This window comes from Botryllus schlosseri, chromosome 8 (genome assembly GCF_051294905.1).
Source record: "Botryllus schlosseri isolate E-star chromosome 8, Bs_hap1, whole genome shotgun sequence".
In the NCBI taxonomy this organism is placed as follows: Eukaryota; Metazoa; Chordata; class Ascidiacea; order Stolidobranchia; family Styelidae; genus Botryllus; species Botryllus schlosseri.
The window spans coordinates 21,372,440-21,396,180 of NC_137243.1; the positions used below are offsets into that span (position 1 = coordinate 21,372,440).

The 23,741-nt window shown below is 38.6% G+C and overlaps 3 protein-coding genes across 5 annotated transcripts in view; 2 read left to right on the forward strand and 1 right to left on the reverse strand.

Moving 5' to 3' along the window:
• The window catches only part of LOC145445031 (tripartite motif-containing 13-like), a 412,502-nt gene that overhangs the window by 44,455 nt on the left and 344,306 nt on the right, over window positions 1-23,741 (forward strand). The gene's annotated exons all lie outside the window — the stretch shown is intronic.
• LOC145445011 (uncharacterized) lies at window positions 48-5,501 on the forward strand. 2 transcript variants are annotated; one of them, XM_080323098.1, is made up of 2 exons: window positions 48-502; window positions 1,418-5,501. In XM_080323098.1, exons 1-2 carry the CDS (start codon window positions 412-414, stop codon window positions 3,745-3,747), a joined length of 2,421 nt encoding a protein of 806 aa, XP_080179224.1. In that variant the 5' UTR covers window positions 48-411; the 3' UTR covers window positions 3,748-5,501. The 2 variants fall into 2 exon arrangements, with proteins under 2 accessions (XP_080179224.1, XP_080179225.1); XM_080323099.1 differs by lacking the exon at window positions 48-502 and adding an exon at window positions 639-840.
• LOC145445012 (uncharacterized) lies at window positions 5,213-23,101 on the reverse strand. 2 transcript variants are annotated; one of them, XM_080323101.1, is made up of 16 exons: window positions 22,864-23,101; window positions 19,979-20,140; window positions 18,470-18,658; window positions 17,914-18,068; window positions 16,827-16,971; window positions 15,352-15,486; window positions 14,324-14,405; window positions 12,100-12,227; window positions 11,933-12,036; window positions 11,087-11,298; window positions 10,943-11,024; window positions 9,378-9,624; window positions 8,366-8,457; window positions 6,739-6,838; window positions 6,517-6,666; window positions 5,213-5,737 (listed from the first exon to the last, which is right to left on the reverse strand). In XM_080323101.1, the coding sequence occupies exons 1-16, from the start codon at window positions 23,080-23,082 to the stop codon at window positions 5,585-5,587; spliced, it is 2,355 nt and encodes a 784-aa protein (XP_080179227.1). In that variant the 5' UTR covers window positions 23,083-23,101; the 3' UTR covers window positions 5,213-5,584. The 2 variants fall into 2 exon arrangements, with proteins under 2 accessions (XP_080179227.1, XP_080179226.1); XM_080323100.1 differs by having other exon boundaries at window positions 9,378-9,627; window positions 22,864-23,100.

Genomic DNA, 23,741 nt, shown 5'->3' on the forward strand with positions numbered 1-23,741 from the left:
ATTAGCTGTTCTCAACTCTAGTAGGTGATCGACCATTGTAAACACTAAACAATGGACATACGAAGCCCAGGGTACCACGTTAGCCAGGAATTTAGTTCAGCATGACAATAGTTCAACTAGAATAGACGTTCTTTTGAATCTAACTCAGTGGTTCCTCACCAGTCTTCGCTGAGCTAGTCTGTTCTGTTCAGGTTATTAACAAATATTTTTGATCATGCTTCCGGTATACAGTGGAAGGAAAATATAGGAAGGTGTCGAAATGACTGGAAGTAGTCCTTGAAATCAGACACCCACCTGGCCTAGACGATGTCTTCTGCTTTAATATGTCCTGTATTTCATTTATTTGTGATGGTGCAATAAGTTTTCTCTCATATTCTCTGTAAACGCTTGCTATTGATTAGATGCACTAAAATGCCAATGCTTGATTGCCACCAATTTGAATTGAAGAAACTGCAACAGGCCAACTTGCTAGCAAAGAGCATCCTGGACAAAAAGAGTACAAGTACGTTTTGAAATTACTGCTCTTGTATAGATAACTATTGTATTATTGTACGCCAGGCCATACGTACTTGTAATTCACATCAATGTGGATATGGAATTGATTTAGGTAGATTCAGTATCAAGATCGGAGATTTTGTATGTTTTATCCATATTTCAATTAGTTACACGAAAGCATTAGGAAATATTTTGATCATTTGAAAAACATCCGGAGTCAGAAGATTAATGTTTATTCAAAAGCAGTCTTGACACTGATTAAACCGTGAGAATTGCAAATAACAACAAGATTCAATAAAACTCCTGGTTGGAAAAGAACTATATCCTTCTGAGGGCTTCTTTGAGGTACAGAATCTCAATATATATACAATTGAATACCATAGTATATTCATATTGAAATGAACCTGAACACTTTTGGCTGACACTCGTCAGAGGTGACTGTTAGCAATTAGTAGAGAATTATAAACAACATTGTATATCAACAATCGTGACGTCATATATTTTGTGATACGAATGTTGATATAGGCCTACAATGCTCTTTCCAATTCACTTCTAGTTGCTGACGATTACCCCTGATAAGTGTCAGCCGAAAATATTCGGGTTTATTTCAATATCAATATAGGCTACTATTGAACTATGCCTCTATAACTTGTATAGGAAGTTGCAAATCGGGGCGAGAGTTGGGATCACGATCACAGGTGGTCAAAGTAGTCAGCGTTGCCACTCCAGTAGAAGTAGAAGTAATTCTAGTCATAATTGCATTTCTGAAGTAGGCCTAACTGAAAGATGAGTCAATTATAATTTCAATAGTCTGGTGAATCTGTTTTAACATCACCTAGAGTAGTAGATTGCTGACCGGACCATTTGTCATTCACGGATATGTTGATAGAATAATTAGTTAAATCACGAATCTCATTTTTAGGAGAATCAGACTGCAAAGAAGACCATGCCGTACACACGATAGCGCCAAGCATGGACACCGCCACAAATGAAACTGACATTTGGGGCGCAGGGAAGTATCTGAACGATGCAAATTGCAACTTTGAATATGCGAAACAGACGTTGAAATCGTCGCAAGAAGCTTTGCGAAAAAGTCACGCCCTCCTCCAAGTTACTCAAGCGTGCAGTTATGAAGTTGTGGAAACCACCGATGAACTTTTAAATGGTGCTGTTGCACATGAAGATAAAGATGCTAATGTCAAAGATAAGGAGTTAACTATTTACATTGGTGGAAATATGAATTCTTCAAACATCGATCCGGTAACTTATCGTTATGACACGGTAGGCAAAGAAAAATCGAATATATTTGAAAAGGGAGATATGATCCCAACATTAGATTTATCGCTTAATATCAATGAAAGCAGCGATTGTCAGAATGGTCCGTTTCAAGAAAATTTACCGAGTGAACCACATCAATTTAGATCATCAAGTTGGATGGGTGACGAACGTGAAGTGGAATTACTCTGTCATCCCAAAGATATATTGCCGAATGAAAACAGTACTCTGGCCATGGCTGAAGATGTTATAAAAGTCAATACCTTGAATATTGATAATGATGAAAACATAACTTCGCTTTTTCACTTATTAGACGAGACTGAAGATTTTATGCCACCTGATTCGAAACGTTCTCTAATGGAAAACAGTGCCGCTGTTGAGTCTGACAGAAGTGAAAATGAAACTAATACCTCTGAAGCAAGCGAGCGTTTCTTTTCTACTGACAAAAGTACGGGCACAATGATTACAAAACCAACAGTGAAACAGAAAGATTGTCAGATTTTAAGTCATTTGTCACATGATACATCTTCGAAACGGGAAATTGAAACTGACGGGTCATCACTTCATACACCGCCTGAAGAATATATCACTCGGAATATCAATCATGAGCCACAACAAACCTTCCTCGATAAAATTGGCCAGTCTGAGATTTCACAAGAGAGCACATTTGATCCAAAAAGTAGTCAATTGCATGAAAAGGCTGTGAATGTGCCTAAATTTCTGAGTAGTGAGAAAGGAAGCGTAAAAAACGTATCAAGCAATCATATCAAGTTGGAAAAAGCATTCCCGCTACTTCCAAAGAAGCCGATCCCAAGTGTACAGAGATCGTTGTGGGACACACTACCAAACGAAATTGTACTTCTGATATTCTCACACTTATCGCAACGTGATTTAACGCAGATTAGTCTGGTGTGCCATCGCTTTTATACCATCGCAAAGGATCATTGCTTGTGGTCCACGATCAATGTGAAGGACAGCGAAATAACATCCAATTGGCTATGCAGTTTTACGAGGGTGCAACAGCTCACGTTAACTCGCGCAAAGGCAAAGCGATTGAGTAACAAAGATTTACGTGTGTTTTTTCAAAATTCGAAGGACACTTTGAAGGTTGTTCACGTGTCGCAATGTCCTGGTAAATACTTGTTTGGAGATAATATATTACTTCATATCGCGACGCATTGTCGTAAAGTACACCATGTGAGTTTACCATGGAGCAATACATCTGACAATGGTATCGAAGCGCTGGCGGTTTCAAACCTGATCTTAACAGATTTGGACATAAGCGGAAACTGTTACATCAATGATGAGTCTTTAAAATGCTTATTGCAGAAATCAGGTCGATTTTTAAAAAGTTTAAAAATCAGTGGATGTTTCGCACTTACAAACGATAGTCTGACGGCGATTTCAAATCATTGCCAAGAAGTTTTCATCCTGGAAATTGGACTCTGCCCCAAAATTAGTCAAGAAACTATCATCGATATGTGTGCAAGTTTGAAAGACCTTCGGGAACTGGATTTAAGAGGACTCAAGTGTGTTGATGATTACTGCTTAAATTGTGTATCTAGAAATTGCAAGGTTTTGAAGAAACTTGTCCTAGCCAACTGCAAGTCTGTAACGGACAACGGAATTTCGAACTTGGCGTGCGAATTGCCGGATTTAAGTCACCTTGATATATCTGGGTGTCCAAAAATTACGGACGATGGCTGTGTGGGGTTAACGTCGGTATTAAAGAATCCAGTGTACATTGACTTGAGTAGTACTTCTATCTCATATCTATCTGTCTTGATGCTCACCGAAAGCTTTTATCATTCATTAGAGTCGTTGAAGCTGAGTTTTTGTAATAATATAACGCAAGATTGCTTGGAGAAATTAGTCTCGTTCAGTTTCAAACTAAAAACCTTGCACATACACGGTTGCAAGAGAATTGACGTGAAAAAGTTAATGGGAAATAATAACGGTTTGAGAATTAACGAATGACGGTTTTCCGCAACCATTTTTGCCTAAAAACGCTCATCATATTCTAGAACTGAATTCCAATAGTTCGCAGAATACGGTAATTTACATATATCTCATGTTTTCCGATCACTGTAATAGTTCAATTTCTGTGCTGAAAAATTTGATGCAGGGATCAAACGCGAATCATGCTCAGTAAAACCTTATATTGATGAATTGCCCGTTCATTGAAAATTTTTATATAAATATTCTTAATATTTTTCCCATTTGTATTGAATTTTGCTATTCAATTAGTCATATTTTATTGAACACTCAATGATGTATGAAGATTGATTAATATTATAATGTTCCTTGAAATTTTCTTTGTGCTATAAAATGATGATCACAAATACAAAGTTCATGATGCTACTGCTGCTCTCACGTCACAGACATTGGGATTTGTGGGCTTTTGAATGCATTCATTACACGAATCAGTGAAAAACTTTACTGGAAACTGCCCTGACATAAGGCAAACGTTGCTGAGATTTGATAATAAGCCGGTATTATCCTATTCAACCATATACAGTAGGTAAATTGATAGTTGCAGAGTAAGTCATATTTAAACTTGTTCCTTCTTTAAGGAGCATGAGTCGTCGAAAGTGAAAATACCTAGCCTTAATGACTTACAAGTGCTTCCAGTATATGCAATATGTTTTAACACTGTGGTACATATACATTCCTGTTACCAGCATATAGATAGCGCAGCTAGTTGATGTCAATAATCCAAGTGTTGAATTCTATGGTGTTGATGTTCCATTCTACTAACTCAGGGTAGGCTAACCGTGGTCTGCGAGAGGCTTTTGAGCGGCCTGTGAGGTCATTTTCGAAATCAGTTATATTATCAAAAAATTATTCACTCGGGCAATATATTGTTAACTTGCAAGGTCAACCGAAAATTTGATTAGCCTGACAACGAAATTTGGGATGTTGATGACTAAAATAACTGACACATTAGCGTAGCCAGGGAATTTTTCTTAGCTTAGCGCTATTTATCGTCACTCGTTTTCTTGCTTAGAATGTTAGCACCCCATCTTGAAAATGAGATTTAATCTAACTATATTCGCATTTATGAGAAAACGTGCCGTCCAACTTGACTTCGCGTGTGCGCTCGCCGAAAGATCTTCAGTGATGAAACCTTGGCGAAAATAATAGACTATGTTGGCCAAAACCGTCGATATTGATATGTTCAAGTGCCTTGTGGTCCTGCCTTGCCAACTGAACCTAGCGGTATGCAGATGCGACCCTCAATAAATGCAAGTGGCCCGGGCAATAGTTCGTAAATCTCATGTGGCCCTTTGGCGAAAAGGTTGGCCACCCCTTTATTAACCCCTAACACATGTCACAGGCTTCAGTACATATTTACACTATTGTTGTCCTAATATTGTATAAAAATAGATGCCCGATATTCTTGTTTATACTCGTATGGTTGTTGTAGTTAAGTCTACAGACATTTTCAAACCACAATTTTATTATATCAGAGACTTGATTGGTATCATAGTAATTCAGGTAAATTGGAACAAATAACAAAGTGCTAATCAACTAGTTCTAAAATAATCTAAAATTACTAATCTACACCTTTTACATATCAAATAATCATATTTGTAAAAGATTAGGTCAATGTCCGCATAAAGTACAGTATTTGGAGTCTGGTAATGTTGCAATTTCACCAAATTGGATAGCGCTGGCCTCTTCAGATCAATGGCAGCGTGAAGTGTGTTGATATATACGAATGCATAACACAATCAAAACGGCAATTAGTGATAAGTGCTTCTTCAACCTCAGTGCAAATGGAGGCAGTCAGCTTGAATGATAGGCAGTTAGTTTAATATGTCTGTGCTTCTCTCTGCAGTATTTGGGCTCTTCTATTAGTCTGAAGTGCTTTCCTGTTAGCTCTTATGGCAGCGTCATGATTGTAAGCATCATCAGCAGCTGCCGTTCTGAAGTAATGATTTCTTTGCCTCGCCTGACGTCCAAGCTGGAAAGAGGAAAAGGTATCCAAATTAAATAAACCATCAAAGTGGACAAGGTAGTCACTGACGTTAATTAAGTAAAAACACAAGAAAAGAGGTAGCATTGTGAGAAAAGTACCAATTCGAAGAATTCAGCCAATTCATCCCTGTGATTTACGCAAAATAGCAGTTGAAGACTCTTGGAGGTACAGAACTCCAGTACTTACAGTTGAGTAGTATTTTCATATTGAAATAAACCCGAATATTTTTGGCTGGCATTCGTCAGGGGCAATCGATTGCAACTAGTACAGAATTGTTAAGAACTTTGTACCAAGCCTGTGCCTACAGGAGTTTGTGTACCATCTAAAAATAGTACATTGGGCTTAAGCGCTCTCTCCGTCTCTATTATTCGAAATTTCATGCTGATGACGTCATATTTTGTGATACAGTTGTCGATATACAATGTTCTTTCCAATTCACTACTATTTGCTGACGATTACCCCTGACGAGTGTCAGCCAAAAATATTCGGGTTCATTTCAATATGAATATATTAATCAATTGTGTATTGATTTTCTGTACCTCCAAGAACCACTTATGAATTAAGTAGACATATTATGTTACTAACCACACTATTTATAGCCGATTCCCGTCTATTATCTATATTTCAAATGGTCGCTGTGAATTTATTGCTCCGATTTAAAACAACAGAGCAAACTTGAAATATTTTGACTACCAGAAACAGCTAGAAACAGATAATTTTGTATTTCCACATCAGAAAATCGTATATGAAATCAGATCACATACCAGGGCGCGGCTATCTCTATCTTCCGCCGCTATATTCTGATCTGCCATCGCCAGAACGTATTTCTGACGTCTGTCCTGAAGCCATTGTTGGTGCAGATTTCTCCGTTCCAGATTGGCGAGTTCCTTCTCGTAAAATTTATTTCGGAATTCCTGCAACAGACACAACGACAAGAAGTCATACTTGGTAACACGCTAAAACCGGCACGCTGGGAAGGTACGCACTTGACTTATCCTGGATTTGGCGTTGATCGTGTTTTGGACTTGCTGTTCGTGCCTGTGCTGTCTCTCAATGTCGGAGCGAATTCTCATCATTGTTTTCATTCTGAAAAGGGAAAGTGTGAGGGTACTTCTGGTTTCCATAATGAAAGATTGTAGGTAGATGGTGAATAGCTATCAATCACCATGGCGATTGTGGTTACAGGTGGAGGTGTTCGAAGTAGTTATTGGTTATTCTGATGTAGAAATAATGCCATTATTGTGTATTCATCACAGGGTTGTAATGACTCGACTCTATGTCTTGGTGATTCGACTTGACTCGAGTTATTTTTTCAAATGCATAAAATGACTCGGCTCGAGTCAATTACTCGAGTCATTCTGAATGACTCGAACCAAGTCCTATGACTTGAGGTTAGGACTGCCAAGACAGACCTTTCATTGTAACTTCGAAGAAGAGTTAAGTCAACACATTATTGGTAATTCGTCTATCAGTCCTGATACTAGGGAAATAGGGCCAGAAACTGTTAGGACTGAGGAAAATTACGATATTATGAATGTGCCCTTGTATATCACTTGAGCAGAGCTGAAAAAGTGGGTACACCGGATTGAACTCAAAAATGAGCTATGAATACGATGAGTATGACTAGGAATCAACCCTCTACTCACAGACTTGGACTCGGACTTGACTCGGTGGTGAATTGAAATTGACTCGAGTCAAAACTATAAAAGTGAGATTGACTTGTGACTTGGGACTTCGTTACACCCTTGATGTATCAAGCGCAAGTTGTAGTTTTCAAAACTTGTTCAAACTACATTATGTAGACGCAGAAAGAGTGAAGTCTGGGTTAGGGTTTGAAGTAGGGTTACCAAATTTATATATCCAAAAAAGAGGACACTTTTTACAAGTTACAAAAGATATTTAGCGGACGAGAACACGGTTAGTTTGGAAACCTTAGAGCAAATATTATTTAATTTGATTAATAAAAAAACGGTCATTTTTCCAACTCGGCCCCAGAAAAACCCGTTCACACCTAAAATCGGTTGTAGTTGACCTTCTTTTGTCAACCTTGCTTCACTGTGGCTGGAATCCAGATTCCCCGTCATAAATGGTATTTTATAGTTGTCCGTGTACAATCGCGTCGCCCTCAAAACTATTAAGGAGAACGAATCGCCAAAAATGAGGATATTTTGGCGTCGGAGAAACTTTCCGATTTCTTGAAAGGAGGTAACCCGAGAGTAAAGAAGGATACTTTTTATTTTGTTGTTAACTCTCCATTGCTTACAAAACCATATCTAGTTTACATCTACTTGAAGAAGTTGTCCCGTAGTGAGATGAACTACTTACTCTCGCGATCGAATGTCTACTGGAAAGTATATATGAAAAGTTCCTGCACGGAGTTTGTGACTAGAAAATGGATGGAAACCAACGATGTTTGAGAAATTTCAATGACATCAACCTCACTGAATCAATGACTTTTTCGTAATGAATCATATTTCATAGAACTGCGTAACATATAAATGGTTGTCTAATGTCAGCACCTTCCCCATTTCATACATGCCAGTAAAAACATTACAGACTAACATTAAAAATGCAATACTTTGAGATCTTCGGCTGGGGTCGCAAAAAAAGTACCTTTTGCAGTCGGCAATATCCACCGCCCGCGTATAGTTGTATTCGTCTATAGCTGCATGCGGAGGCTGGTAATCGTAAGCGTACATGCTTCCCTGTTGACACAAATTTCAAAATATTTAACCCAAGGGTGCTTAAACTTTTTTAGTGCGACTTCGTACATTTTTTGGGAGGGTTGCTTGGACACCTGGAATTACAATATGATTAAACACGTCCCTTCTAGCCGAGTGGTGACAAAGAAACAAACTTCCGCAAATCACTCAACTAAAAAGATAGGGATAGATCTTATACATATGGGACAATGTTGTCTTGAAAGACATTTGCATTTCACGGACCCCAGTTTTAAGAGCCAAACTTGTACAAATTACTGGATTTTCAAAATGCAAAATTCGCAACCAGAACTAGAACTAGAATTAAGGACCTCTTAAACTCAGCAACAAAGTAAAACACAACTAACTAAATTCAATTTTGAAGCAACTCATTAATTTTCGATTATTCGTTATCGGATCTTCCAAAGAACATCGGTACAAGTTTGAAATGGGAGGTTTTCGACCCCCAATGTGCAACTAGAAATAGAACAAGAACTGCTCACTTTTCAAAACTCGCAACTAGAACTAGAACTAACGACCTTTTAAAATCCGCAATTACCTAGATCCAATTCAGAAGAAAGTTATCCATTTTTATCTTATACGAATCAAATAGGCTTTCCAAAGAACATCAGTACATGTTGGAAATGGGAGGGGTTTTGCTAGCAGTGATGACTCTGAGCTATCAATGGCTGTGAGAACATCACGCAACAGAACAGCTGCATCATGATCCATGCCAATCGACGAAGCGTGTTGTCTTGTTGTTCAGCAATCAATATTTTTAATGTAAAACTAGAACTACACACTTTTCAGAACCCACAACTAGAACTAGTGTGGGTAGTTGGATCGTCAACTATATTGGTAGTTTGTACAAGTCTTTTAAGAACTGATTTAACCCCTGTAGCATTCTACACGAGACTTGCACATACCTGTTCACGTCTTCCCGGGTATTTGTGATGGTGCCGAGGCTGTGGTGTTTGCGGCCAATATTTCACCCATTCCGGCCTCTCCCTGCGTTTCTTGCGCAGAAACGACTTTCTGCTTTGCAGCGTTTTGAAATTGTAATCGGTGTTCGTGCCGGCGTCTCTCGTGTCTCTGCTGTGCTTGTAGCAGTCGTCGTCAGAGTCTGAATCGGAACTGGAGGAGCTTGATGACGAGGAAGATGAAGAGGATGAACTACTAAAAGTAAAAATAGAAATACACAATTGAATAATATATCGTTATCGAAATAAACCTGAATATTTTGGGCTGAGGGTCTACCTAGGTCAACCTAGGGGTCGCGACCTCAATGGGGACGTTTGTCTATTCTCTAGGGACTGTGGAGATGAAAGTTAAATACCAATGACTATTAGAAGAATGCCAATCAACCGGACGTTATATGCGGCATATTTCAGAAAATTTTAGTTCATTTTACAAAATAGAAAAAAACTTTATGCGAACCCGGCAAACAAGGTATCAGATCAGTCAAAGCGTCATTTTAAGGCATCACAGCAGTGGTTCCCAACCTTTTTGGATGTCGGAGCCGCATTTCAAACTTCAGAATACGTATGAAGCCGCATGAAAACACTCGGGTAGGCTACTCATAACGAAAATTTAAAGGTAGCTAGCCTACCTCTGGATCTCACCAACCAGCTAATTCAAAAGCATGCACAGCACATAGACTTCTATAGATTCTATATCGGTTATTTTAGCATTGATAAACGCAGATTGGCGAGTGCTATACATTAAAATAAATTGAAAATGCATATCATTACTACAACATACTATTATGTCGTTATGTGATAGCTTTTCACACATTCCAGCACTTAATGCGCAAGTTTGCGGGGGATTATACGCCGAGTAATATTGGACTTGTTGCAATTTATACTTGACTATGAGCTGTTATTTTGATGTTAGTAAAATTGCGCTGGAATTTACTCTCCAAAGAGACGATACCTAAAGTTCTATGACCAGCAGAACTCAAAATACCGTATATCATTGTCTGACGGGTATTCACACGTGCGTTTGACGCCAGTCTGCAAGAATTCTCTTTCCCTGTTTTCAGAAGCGGCCTTGGACGGCTTTAGACATAACCATTGATATATGTCATTGCGCATAACTAATTTCCCTCATTTTAGCATTCATATACAGAAAGTGACTATGACCTTTCATAGAAACAAACAACATCTGTAGTCTTTTATATTTTTGTGGCATATGTAGAGGTCAATCAGAGCCGTAAGAAGGCTTGGAGCCGGGGTTGGGAATCACTGCATTGCCATGTCATTGCTATACTTGGACAATAAATAAATTATAAAGGCTAAATCTGGAAACCTGCAACATATAGGAAATATATCAATAGTGTAAGTATTATAGTTCTATAACTACCAATTGCCATGCTATTAGGTCACGAAAATTACCTCTGATAGCCGATACCGATACTGATATCAACTCAATATATTGTGAACCGATAATTGGGCCGAGCTCTACTTTGCAATTTTATTAGAAACACTGTTACCTCGAATACTTCTTCACTGCAAGTTTATCAATTTTCTTCTCAACATGCTTGATCTTTTTATCCAACTCATCCCCAGAACCGTCTGATGTTAAATACATCCGGGTTAGAATATAACATTCATAAACACTCAAAATACAACACAACCTGATTCGTAGGTGTATTCGTGGGGGTAATGCGAAGAGGATCTGACAGCGGGAACAGGGTATTGGTTGGGGTATCGCTCGTACAGTAAATGAGGTTGCCGGTATAGCAGAAAAGGCCAGGTGCGCAAGTACGTTGGGACACTCGTCAGCAGTGGGTAAGTTGGTAAATAGTGATATCCACTGTTCCACCATGCGTAATACGGTCCACGATACCTACAAAATCAAAGAGGATTACATTCACAAGGCAAGGTCAATAATGTGCTGTATTATACACAGCATTTTGCGCTAGTGATGTCAATATCTAGAACCTCTCCAAAGCATACCTGTGCTGACTTAGACCAGGAGCTTGTAATGCTGAGTCCAATACTACTTAATAATAACAGACTTACATCTGAATGGCAGCATCACAAATCGGGAATGGGCAATATCCATGACCGTGACCGCGTGTGCAATATAAGTCAACACAATAATTACTTTAACGATGATTACAAGCACTACGATAACTGAACTTAGACAACAATAAAACCAATGAAAAAATAACTGGTGAGGGCTGTGAAGAAGTGTCAGTGTGAAATTCATTTACGAATAGCAAAGATAATAGATTTGGCGACGTAAGCATTTGAAATAGAATGGTATCTGGATGTAATTTTAAATTTTTCGAGATCTTGGGGCAGAGTCAAACAGACCCTTTTCATGAGGCATGCTATGAGACCATGTAATTGATCGATTGACCATAATAATAATATTACTGATGAATAATTTCATCTGAACCTAAGCTGAACGAATAGAGGGTCGGTAAATGCTATCGTAACCTCATTATATTTCTAGTCATGATAACATATCTCACAATGGATCCAAGAACGGCGCTTCTAACACATCGTCGTATATCGCAGGCTGAGAATGCTTGGGACGTACTTTTCCGTAATCCAACAACTCTTTGCGAGCAGATATCTAAAACGCATACCAATCGAATTCAGTACCACAGCGATCGCAGCATCGTGTGAGAAAACTAACCGGCATTTGAAGTTCAGTGACGATTCTGTCATACAGTGGCCCAGGTATCCAGACCGCCTGACCCTTGCTGACTTTCTCAGTCTTCCCGTTCCAGAATGCCACGATGATGTCCGAGTCATCTCGATCATCTGACCGAAAGAGTTAACGTGATTTTTGAGAGAGTTTGAAAATTCAGTCCACGGGATTCCTACTTGTATATAAACGGTCTTACCGCCCAATATGACGTCACAGGCACGAAATTTTGAATAATCGAAGCTAACATATGGCTTAACTTAATGTATATTATTGCCTGTGAAGTCATATTTATTTGATGACATGATTGTTGATATATAAAGTTGTTTGGAATTCTCTACTAGTTGCTGACAATTTATTACCCATGACGAGTGCCAGTCAAAAATATTCGGGTTTATTTCAATGTGAATATATATTTTTCAATTGCATATTGAAGTTCTGTACTTAAAAGCAGGGCACGGTATGGTATGGAAGGAGAATTTTCCATACTCCATACTTGCCTTACTCTCTCCATACCATACTTGCAATTTTCCATACCATACCAACATTGTTTCATACTTTCAAATACTTCAATATCATAAGTATTGTATAGCACCCATATTATTGATTTTTCGGATGCCATTATTGCTTAAACTAGCCATGATGCGAATCTAATTCCTGGTAATAGTTTTACAGAGTCAGTTTTGGTGAGGTTTAGTTCACGGTGGTGAGGTGCCGTGTACGTCTACTCTACAACTTCCACGAGCAAAATGAGATAGTCAGCTGATTGTTATCTAGGACCGTCCATAAAGGGGAGTGGCAACATACGGCCAGCAACAAGATTTTGTCCGGCCCGCGGACAGTTTCCCGTCTTACATGATAATGTGGCCCGCGGCCCCAGTCTGCCGAGATTCCCCACTACTTGCCTAAACGTCAAATTTTAGTGACTGTATGTTATTATATAGGTGTACGCACTGCGCAGCGTGAGAGAGTGGAGCTTACGCGTAAATTCGTCGAAGCGAGAAGACTTGCAATATCGGCATTTACGATGCACTCAACTCTAATGAATTGATATCTTGGTAAATTTTGGGTGCCGGGCTTATCAAACGCTTTGAAATCTTAATTAAGGATTGCATCGTGAGTTAGTTGATCAGAGAGAAGCAGACATTGAGGCGCCTGTATGACAATGCTGTTCTCAAATCCACATTGTATTGTCATTATCGGCAAGAAATGGCTTTGAAGTGACATTGATGTTGATAAAATACATTCATTAAATACGATTTATTCCTTGTATATATGGGCGAATAATTTATCCATTCAGCAATCCGGCCAGCCAAGTTCCTAATTTTCGTATATCCGGCCCGCCAACTTGAGAAGTTGCCCGCCCCGGCTCCATAAGAATATCATCGCATTTCCGGTACATTGTCATGACGCACATGCAAGTTTGAAGTAACTATTCGCACAATAATTTATAATATAGGCGCACCCATAAAATATCCCAGCTGCAGGCGATCAATACTGCAGCGATCTGCGTGATTATTAGTACAGTACTTGGTTGGGGTTAGCGTGGCGAGAATTTCAAACTATATCTACCCCACTTCCTGATCTATAATCCTAATGCGAGAGCGTTTGAAATATGACCAATAAGATATCTCGGTATGTAAATAGTATAAATGTGCGGACAATGTTTCAGAAGAAATGTAATTACAATCACATTGAGCATTTAGTACGATGCTTCATGAATGCTTGTAAGCTGTCGTCATTCAAGGAATGAGGTAGTTCGAGTAGCCTACATTACCAATTATTGCGTCACATGATAGACTATGCTCGGACATGTCGTGTCTAGACTCAATAGAATATAGGATCAACATTACTGTTGTCATTATTACATCACAAAATCATCTCATTCCAAGTGCTCCTAAAACCGTTGCACAAGCGTGTATTTGTTCCTACACAGCGTTCAATAGTTCACGTTCACACATAACAAAAGCGATCGTATTCCGTGAACAGCGAACAACGTACGCTTCATGAAGCTTGCACAGTTCACGATAAAATGTATAAACCATCAAAGTATGGAAGTATGGAAATGTCGTTCCATACCATAGATTAGAATCTTCCATTCCATACCATACTTGCATTGTTCCATATTCCATACCAAAATATCGATCCATACCATACCATACCATACCATGCCCTGCTTAAAAGAGTCCCCAGATTCCTAATTAGTACTTACCGACTACTCTTCTGTTTTCAACACCCGATAATACATCCCCTGGGCCATATCGCGATCTACCGGCGCTCCATTTTGCGAGTACCTGCCAAATGACCATATATGTTTGTGAAAGTCGATGTAGCGTATTGAATTGATAATTCCTTATGATACACTCCTACAGCCTCCGGGATTACGAGTATCGATCACAGGTAGTCAGTAACGGAGTACTTCTTTTTATTCAGAGTACTCAAGTAGATTTTGCAAACTTGCACCACGTATAAGGGTTTGTAAAAACTAACTGATTCCGGCTGTTCACTGATTGAATTGGTAGGTTGCCTAAAAAACACTGCACGCAAAATTTGGCTTCATTATAACTGCTACATGTGAACGCACAGAGTTTGGAAATCTAGAATTTATTTCCAAAGAATTTAAAAATATTTCACTGTCAACCCCATGAAATGGTTGAGTTGTCCACAAAAAAGATGCAAAACTAATATGAAGCAATTCCAAACTGTGGAAGCGAAGTTGTCTGAGTTTTTAATTAATACTTCTGGGATTACACACCGGCCAGGCTATTTTTGCGAATCCAAGAGTTTTAACTGCAATAATATTGCTTCTTCCGGTTGGCAGTGAGCAAAAACTGTTAAGCATCATTCATTTAGACAACTCAACAATTTCCTGGGGTTGACGGTAAGATTTGAAATTTTTATTTAAAAAAAAAACAAATTCAAAATTCTCAAATTACTCTGCTCTCAAATCTACCAGTTGTAATCGAGCCAAATTTGGCGTGCAGTGTTATTTGAAGCAACCAAACAATTTAATCAGTGAATCGCCTGAAAATGTTATTAATGTATAACCCTAGTGTAGATGCATTCCTTCTGGTAGCAAAGAATTGGTATGATCCCTCATCATACTTTGTAGTATCACACGTGTATTGTAATCTGATGTTGACTCGATGAATGCTAGCTATAACTCGTAACTCGTTACGTAAGACGTACCGGCTCGAAAATCCCCACATAAAGAACTGGAATACCTCAAAATCCACGCACCTTGTCACCTGGAACAATCGAGTGACGCATCGCATCATTAAGCGCGATAATATCATGAAGTGGAACCTTCTCCATTCGCATTTCCGGTCCTTTCTTGGTTCTGTCAAACTCAATCATGAACGCCGATTGTGTTTCCTGCAAAATGTTTGCGTTATTGGCTGTTTTATTTATAAAACTGGCTTTACTACTGGCTAATATATATGTATATTTATCAGGGATATCTAGAAGTTCTAGATATCCCTGATATTTAAACACAAGTACACATATATAGTTATTCGTTGACTGCAAGAAAATGAATATCATAGTAATCAATATGTATGTATCAGAATATGAATATCACCTGCCTTGGTTTACTGATAACAATAAAATCCATACTGGTACCACTAAGACGCATGTACATTGTACATGGCACAGTAGTGCACAATGGTGCATGCGCACTGCAACTGTGTCCCCAGTATAGATTCCAGATTTACATTCCACAGGAGCATGTCATCGTAAGTACAAGACTGCCAAGTTGACTAACAATAGCGTGGATTGCTTTATACGAAAAGTTTGCCAGGACTAGTGCAAGGCACAGTGATTTGAATACTTAAATCTGAGTCGAGTATTAACTCAAATGACTCAATCGAATAGTGAGAGATGAAACTTTTGAGCAGGGTTGTAATGACTCGACTCAAAATACACAAATAACTCAACTCGAGTCAGTCTGTGAATTAACTCGACTTGTACTCGAGTCATTACGCATGACTTGGACCAAGTCATATGACTCGAGACTCAGGTGGCCAAGACTGACATTCCATTGTAATTTCGAAGAAAAGTAAAGTTACCACACTATTGGGATTTCATCTCGTACATTAAACTGCGAATTGAAACTGTTAAAAGTGAGGAAAAGTTGTAAAAAGTGGGTGTAACAGGATTTCAACTCGAAACTAAACACTCAAATCAATGACTTGGACTCGAGTCATAACACTGTGACTCGGACTCCCCCCTCTGGTCACCGACTTGGGCTCGGATTTGACTCAGTGGTGAACTGAAAATGACTCGACTTCACTCGAGTCAAAACTCTGAAAGTGAGATTGACTTGTGACTCGAAACCTTGTGAGTGCTTTTGAGTACTGAAATTATGCGCTTATTGCAGTTAAGAGTTAATTTAGCAACGATAATTATAGTATCGGTACGATTTTCCATTCTGGAAGACTTGAAACTTCAATTGGTCATATCACAGCATGTAAAACAGGTAGTCGCCAACAAATCCACGCAGGTTAGTGGTAATGATTTAGGCATGATCAAATAACTACAGCAGAGCAGGCACTATAGTCTTTGTGGTTCGGTAGCATAAAAGGCTATACATTTGAGCTTTCCAAAACATTCATGCTGTTACGAATGATACGAGAATACTAGACATTCACCCGTACCGATTCACCCAGTAGGCCTACCCGATTTTGTCCAGCCTTTCTTACGACATGTCTACAAACCTCAATTTCTTGCGCGAGGTATCCTTTGTAATAAAATCCGTCTTCTCTCCGAGCAAACACCCGCGTACCCCGCGCGACCACACTCGCGACTGGAGTCTTGTAGAAGTCATTGCGAATCGCTACTATGTCTGCAGCTGACATCGGTCTGAGAAGAATAAACTAATTAAAAGAACCTGGCTGGCAAGTGTAGCAGTTGGTTATACAACAACTGTCATTGTAGGTTGGTAATTCAATTTTTAGTTGTTGGACGTTTTTAGCACCTAGTTCTATCTGAGTTGATCCTTTTCTACGTCAGAGGTTTCCAACACATTTTGAGTTGCTTGCTTTAAGACATTTTGTATCTGTTTCTCGCAGAGGTGCTGGCATTTTATTCAGTGAGTAGCCACCGAAATATCGCCACGCACTGGCGGGGATGGTGACCATTTTTTAATTCAAGTCAGCACTAGTAAAAAAAACGTAACAAGTGGAATATGCTGATTTGGCAGACAGGCAGGAGAAAGGATATCTTTTTCTTTTCTTTTTCTAGTCTACCTTCGGATGACAAGAAGCTCTACTCTGTTCTCAAACCCATTCTGTGTCAAAATTGCGTAACAATATGATCAGTAAAGATATTAATAATATATGAAGCATTCATAAGGGTCTGAAAGGATTTCTTTAAATGGTTCGCTTTGAAAACGTGTTGCAAACCACTGGTCTGCATCGCCTCTCATATGGAGTGTTTACAAAAAAGACACAGACAAAGTGCTGATGAAGCACGCATGCAAGGGAAGAGGATAGCAGAATGAGAGAGCATTGGAAATCGTGCTTACGATCAAATGTCAATGTTATATGGACAACAATATGAGATATATATTGTATATTATACAAGAAGGCTATCACTGTTTTGTTTATTTGCTACCTATCTGGAATGCATCTCAATCAATTTAAATATGCACGGATTACTTTACCGCGTACGACTCAAATCTCTCACTCTATACTAGCAGCATGTTAATTTAGCCAATAGTAAGGATTTATTGAATAAGACCATGGTTGTATGGTAGTATGATAATTTCCAGCTATATTAATGCACACATGAGTGAAATCTCACCTCGCAAAAGGATAGACGCTTGCGACAGGATAGGGAAGCATGGATGCGGCAGTAGCTGTCATGGGGCGTGCGTCAAACGGTTCATTTAACGAAGTCTTCATGCTGCATGATTTCGTATGCGCTGGTTGCTTACGGTCGTTATAAACTTCTATTGTCTGAAAAGTTATCAAGTCCGATGTCAGCTGATCACAAATATTGGATAATACAAACTTTGATACATCTGGTCAGACATCGAAATAAGTAACTGTCAAACATTTGGTGCGACTATCAATAAAACGAGTGGTTCCCAAAGTGGGCGAATTTGAGAGACTGGCCGACGTAGAAACTCTTGAAATAGAAGCAGTATACATGAAGGGTAAGGTCACTGAGGAACCCTAGTCTTTAGGGGGGCGATAAAGATAAGTTGCGCTTGATAAGAGTCAACAAAAAAGTTTGGGAACCACCAAGACAATTTCGAACACAGAACAGGATGTGAAAATATCAAGCCCGCTCACCCCCAACACAAAAGGATAGTTGTACACAGTCGCGGAGACACAATGAAATTTCACTATGTTACCTTCCTTATATGACCGATGTGTGTTAAAAAAACGAGATGGAAGCTTCCCCTTGACATGACAGCGAGATCTTCGCAGTAGATGTCCTCCTCGTTGGGAACTCGGTCTTTATCGAAAGTGAGGTACACGACGTGCACCGGATGCACGAATGAATGGTCTCGCAAACTTTCATCGGTGGTCCCGTTTGTGATCTAGCGTTTGGTATATAGGTGAAATAGTTGAAAATAACACAGTCAATCATTCTACAAAGCTATACTGGAGTATATCTAGAATTGCAGGTAATATTACAGTAGATATTTCTGATCGTAGTAGGCCTACTTACTGCTGTTTTGCTTCAAGACTAAGTAGTAAAAGTAAGTGCTTCCACTTCTACTCAAAGATAAACCAGAAATAGGTTACTGATTTGACCTGTTCAAAGTCATCATAGTTATAAAGTGATGAGTGAAGAGTCTGCTCCTCTATCTGTGTATCCGTGTTATACTCAAACCAGCTTTGAAATTTTCTGTTGTCAATACTGAATAGTAATTTTTCTCTTTTCAATACCGGTATGGAGTTGTGTGATACAAACCATAAACGATATGTTGATAAGAAGTCTGTTGGTCCAAGTCTATTTATGTTCGCTGTATTAAAGGAATCCATATCAAGAGGTGGCTCTGCTGAGTACTGACGGCCACCGAATAATATGCAGTTCTAACAGTTGCTATTTGGTGCCTGAGCCGTCTTTATACCGGGAGGGAACTCCATTTGTTTGAATAAGCTTTAAAATATACTTCTAATTGATGGGGCATGCTTCACAGTGATAAGATCAATATTACACTTTTGATACGGTATCATACTCACTGCAGCAGTGCTTAATTTTACTAAAAAATCAGTAACTTTTTTTCTTGCACATTTAAGAGTAAGTTCTGTGGAAATGAGACTGAAACATGTTACTTAACTGCCACGTTTAAGCCCAGAACTAGCTTTATAGTATGAGATGTTATCAGGATATGGCATAATGGCCTATTTTCGGTCTCGGTCTCTATAGGGCGCACGAACCCAAAATTATGATGGAAGTAGGCTATTTAATTTGATATTTCGGGCCATAGACCTATATCTAGACCACTTTTTGAAATTGAACTTTTTTGTTATTTTTTCACTCCATCCTACTGTACTTAATCACCTCTTCTCATTATATTCCCACTGTTGCCCTACCTTGCCCAGACACTGCTTCATTGATCAATTGCTACCATCGTTTAATTTCTCTTTTTATTTTCCCTTTTTTAACTAACATTTTTTACAGCCAGACTATATAGAGTCAAGTTTACCTGCGGCTGTGATCAGACTAGTTGACCCTCAAGGTCGTATCGATCATTCCTATTTAATACCAAATACTGTGCATGCATATTTTCTGTACCACCATTATTGCCGTCTGTTGTTATGTATTTTGGTTGGATGAAAATGAAGACTCTCTCTCTCACTCTCTGTTTCTTGGTCTTAATGAGAGAGCAAGGCAGCCTATGCCTACTCACCAATACTACACTTCCTCTTCCATCAAGAGTGCGACTTGCAATTTTGATACCTTTCAGCAGACATTTGTCTCTTTTGCATCTGACATTATCCATCCACTTCATGGCAGCTGACACATTGTTTGGAGTGCAGTCGAATGGCTCGTTTGACCATTTTGATATTCCCTGTTGCATAAAATGAACCAATCCAGAACCAATAAAATAACTGTAAATAAACTAGCGATGTGAAACACTATACCGTATTAAATACTCTGGTCAGGACCAGACATGGGGTAATCGTGATTAGTAATCGTAATCGATTACGACGATTACAGCATTTTCAAGTAATCGTAATCGCAATCGATTACATTCGAAAAAAATCCAAAGTAATCGTAATCGTAATCGACTATTTCACATTTCTAATCGATTCCTTTGTGAACGAACGATTACTTTTTATTAGTGGATGAACTATATGACGCGAAATAGACAGTGAACCTGAACATTCTTGAACAATGAAGAGTGCGATAATATATACCAGGTTATTGATGGCAGAAACGTCGGACTTTCAGATGCTACCGCTCATTATTATGTCACAAGTATTGTCTCTGCTCGTCATTGCGCGGCGAAATTATCCGCACGTAGTAAATAGATATTCGATTTTAGGCTACATGTAGTTGCGTGATTGTAAGAACACCAGCCATGCTTTATATCAGGTCAGCAATACACTCAGAAGCCACTATACCTCGCAGCAGGATAATAACCACAACTTTGCCAAGTTTCAAATATAGCAACTTTTGTATGGATGTTAGGTTACGCTTAGTTGAGTGCAGTTTGACTGTTGCGTTGCTGCTTGACGATCAGAAGGCCTATTTTAGGCTTACCATATTTCGGAAATGAAAAAAGAGGACACTTTTTCAAAAATATCAGTCAAGCATAACTGGAGAAGAATTCTCAAAAACAGGTAAATTTCACCCGCTTCATGATCGGTTGACTAAAAAAAAAAAAGGTCTTCACTTCCACTCAGAGCTCAAAAACACGTTTTTCACTCCACATTACCAGGTGGATGACTAAAAAAAAAAAAAAGGTCTTCTTTTCGCTCAGGGCTGAAATCACCACTTTTCCCTCCGAAATACCCGCCGGAGCTTTACTTCTGCGCTAATTTGCGGCATATCACTCGCAATTTCCTCTAAATCTGACCTAAATTTTCAAAAAAGAGGACAAAATCTCAAAAAAGAGGACAAAAGGGCGTCCTCCGAGGACACTTTCAAAAAAGTCAAAAAAGAGGACAAATCCTCTTAAAAGAGGACGTATGGTAAGCCTAGCCTATTTACGTACACCAGACAATGATTTGAAATTTTGTACTCGTCAAATTCAAGTCGCAGCAAGTGCGAAAAATATATCAAATTCATGACTGAATTTCGCCTATAATATTGGTAATTGCATATATTACTCTTCATTTTTGATGTTCTCAATTCGTGACCTCCCGTTTGCTAGAGTCAAGCGATATTGAAGTCACCCAAGCGTAGCAGACTATAAGAAAACCAAAGAAAATATTTTGTGAGACGCACACACAAATTATCATTTCTTCACGGGCGCATTTTCCTCCGTGGGTGCACTGGGTGACATATATATTGTGGGACCCAGAATGGGAAGACAGGATTATTCGTGGCGCCCATCTAGAGCGGTTATGGACAATAGATACATACACAAAGTTTCGGTCAAGGTCTTTCGTTGGTAGCGTGAAGTCGCATGTTGACCGAAACTGAATTTGTCTTGGTGTGTCGTGGTGTGGTAATGGCCTGCGCCGGAAAGCCTATTTCTATAAATTATGCTTAATTTTTCTTGAGATGGAGAGGTATGCATTTCAAAATCAAGACATTTAGAGACAATAAATGGAGAAGCGCGTAGAAAAGTTTCAAGTTGATTAAATCTCTCGAAAACACTCCATAATTTATGCTTATGTGCGAAATAATCTTGTGTCTTGGGAGGTTTCGTTACGGCCATGGCTAGAATGCAAGTCGATGGGTGCAAGAAATCGTCAGCTATAAAGTTGAGCAATGGGTAATAACAATTGACGTCAGCATGACGTCTCATTTAAAATGAAAGGTGTTCTCTCATGAGGCATTTTCATCACAATCGTTATACTGTCCTCCAATATGTGAAGAAAATTCTATGAAGCAAAATAAATGTAATCGTGAGTAATCGTGATTACTTTCCCAATGTAATCGTAATCGTAATCGACTACTTGCTGATTTTGCTGTAATCGTAATCGTAATCGTAATCGCGTGATTCTGAAGTAATCGTAATCGCAATCGATTACATTCATGAAGTAATCACCCCATGTCTGGTCAGGACATACTGTACAGTGTATACACAACAATGTATGACATAAATTTCAAAACACAGCCTTATTGTTTAGTAAGATATGTTACATCACTACCATTTCATTTCAGATATCGTCACAGTGGAATCAAAGTGACTTATGTCCAGTTTTCAAATTTTGAAGGTCCATTTTTAAAACTTGAAATTTTTTTTCGGCTATATCGTGGCCATGGTTATGTCTGTTTCATTAATTCAAAGTTAATCAGGTCCAATATATGGCTGAAAGAAGATGAACACTTCACGTAAAGTCAATTTTCTCAAAATGCGTAAAATGGACATAAGTCACTTTGATTCCACTGCGACGATATATATGGATTCAAAATAAAGACCAAACTTTAACGTTACATTTGTTAATAAACAGCATATCATGTGTAATAATGTACATTATTTGAAAAAATGCTTTATTATTGCAAGAGGTGAATCTCACCTCCATAGTAATAATAGTATATTTGTTGTTCACATCATCAAAACTCGAAAAAAATTTAAATACCAAATGTATTCCCTACATAGAGTGTCTAAATACATACCTTCGAGTTGCTTACAACAATATTGAACTTTGATCCATTGTTTCTCGCTATTAGTTCTGATAACTTCACTTCAAGGTCTTTTCGAACGGTAGGAAGAAAACCTTCCATCGATAATGAAGTGTCTATGAGGAACACGAGCACATCTTCGGGTATCTCACCGAAAAGGTTATTGAGAACCATTTCTATACCAGTGCTAATTTCAATTCTAAATGATATCATATATAATGATTATATGCATCAAAGACACAGGTTGATTTTGATACCCAACTTGATACAATACTAGTTTATATCCATGAGAAAACACTGCAATTTGCGTATCAATTGTTACAAATTCTTGCATGGAGAAAAGCCTTACTTACTCAGTAAATTTTCCAATGTAGGCCTATAAGATGCATCTGAATATTCTCAATGTTAACAAAGATTGATTAGTCCTAGTGTCAGCTGTCATCCATGCAGCATAGAGGTAAAGTACTAATGTCAAGTTTTACCTACAGTACAAATGGTCTTTTCGATTGCATATATGGTGATAACGGTTAGCGGAATGGACTGGACAATATTAAGGAAAGTAGCGGGCACAATAACCAATAATCTCTTGACAGATGTGTCACCATACGTGATGAGATATTTCTAAACTATAATCTATTCTTGTATCCGCTTAAGACACACAATGTAAATAAACGCGATGGACACAATACGTAATTCTCGATGTAACAGTGTTCGAACTTGATCTTTTCAGCTGTCTTTTAGAGTAAAGTAAAATCACATAGTAGAAAGTAAAAATAGAAACATACTATAACAAAACCTACATACTACGGTATTATTACGGTATATAAATAATACTACACTGCGGTATTATTTACCAAGATTCGGGTCTTCGG

What these genes read in the sequence shown, in the direction of transcription:
- LOC145445011 (XM_080323098.1), top strand. Translation starts at nt 412, where the DNA reads ATGCCAATGCTTGATTGCCACCAATTTGAATTGAAGAAACTGCAACAG. An exon ending in CCTGGACAAAAAGAGTACAA is followed by an intron (nt 503 to 1,417) that starts GTACGTTTTGAA and finishes TCTCATTTTTAG; the next exon opens with GAGAATCAGACTGCAAAGAA.
- LOC145445012 (XM_080323100.1), bottom strand. Translation starts at nt 23,082, where the DNA reads ATGATATCATTTAGAATTGAAATTAGCACTGGTATAGAAATGGTTCTC. An exon ending in GCAGTGAAGAAGTATTCGAG is followed by an intron (nt 9,628 to 10,942) that starts GTAACAGTGTTT and finishes TTTTACTTTTAG; the next exon opens with TAGTTCATCCTCTTCATCTT. An exon ending in CCAAATCCAGGATAAGTCAA is followed by an intron (nt 6,667 to 6,738) that starts GTGCGTACCTTC and finishes TGTCTGTTGCAG; the next exon opens with GAATTCCGAAATAAATTTTA.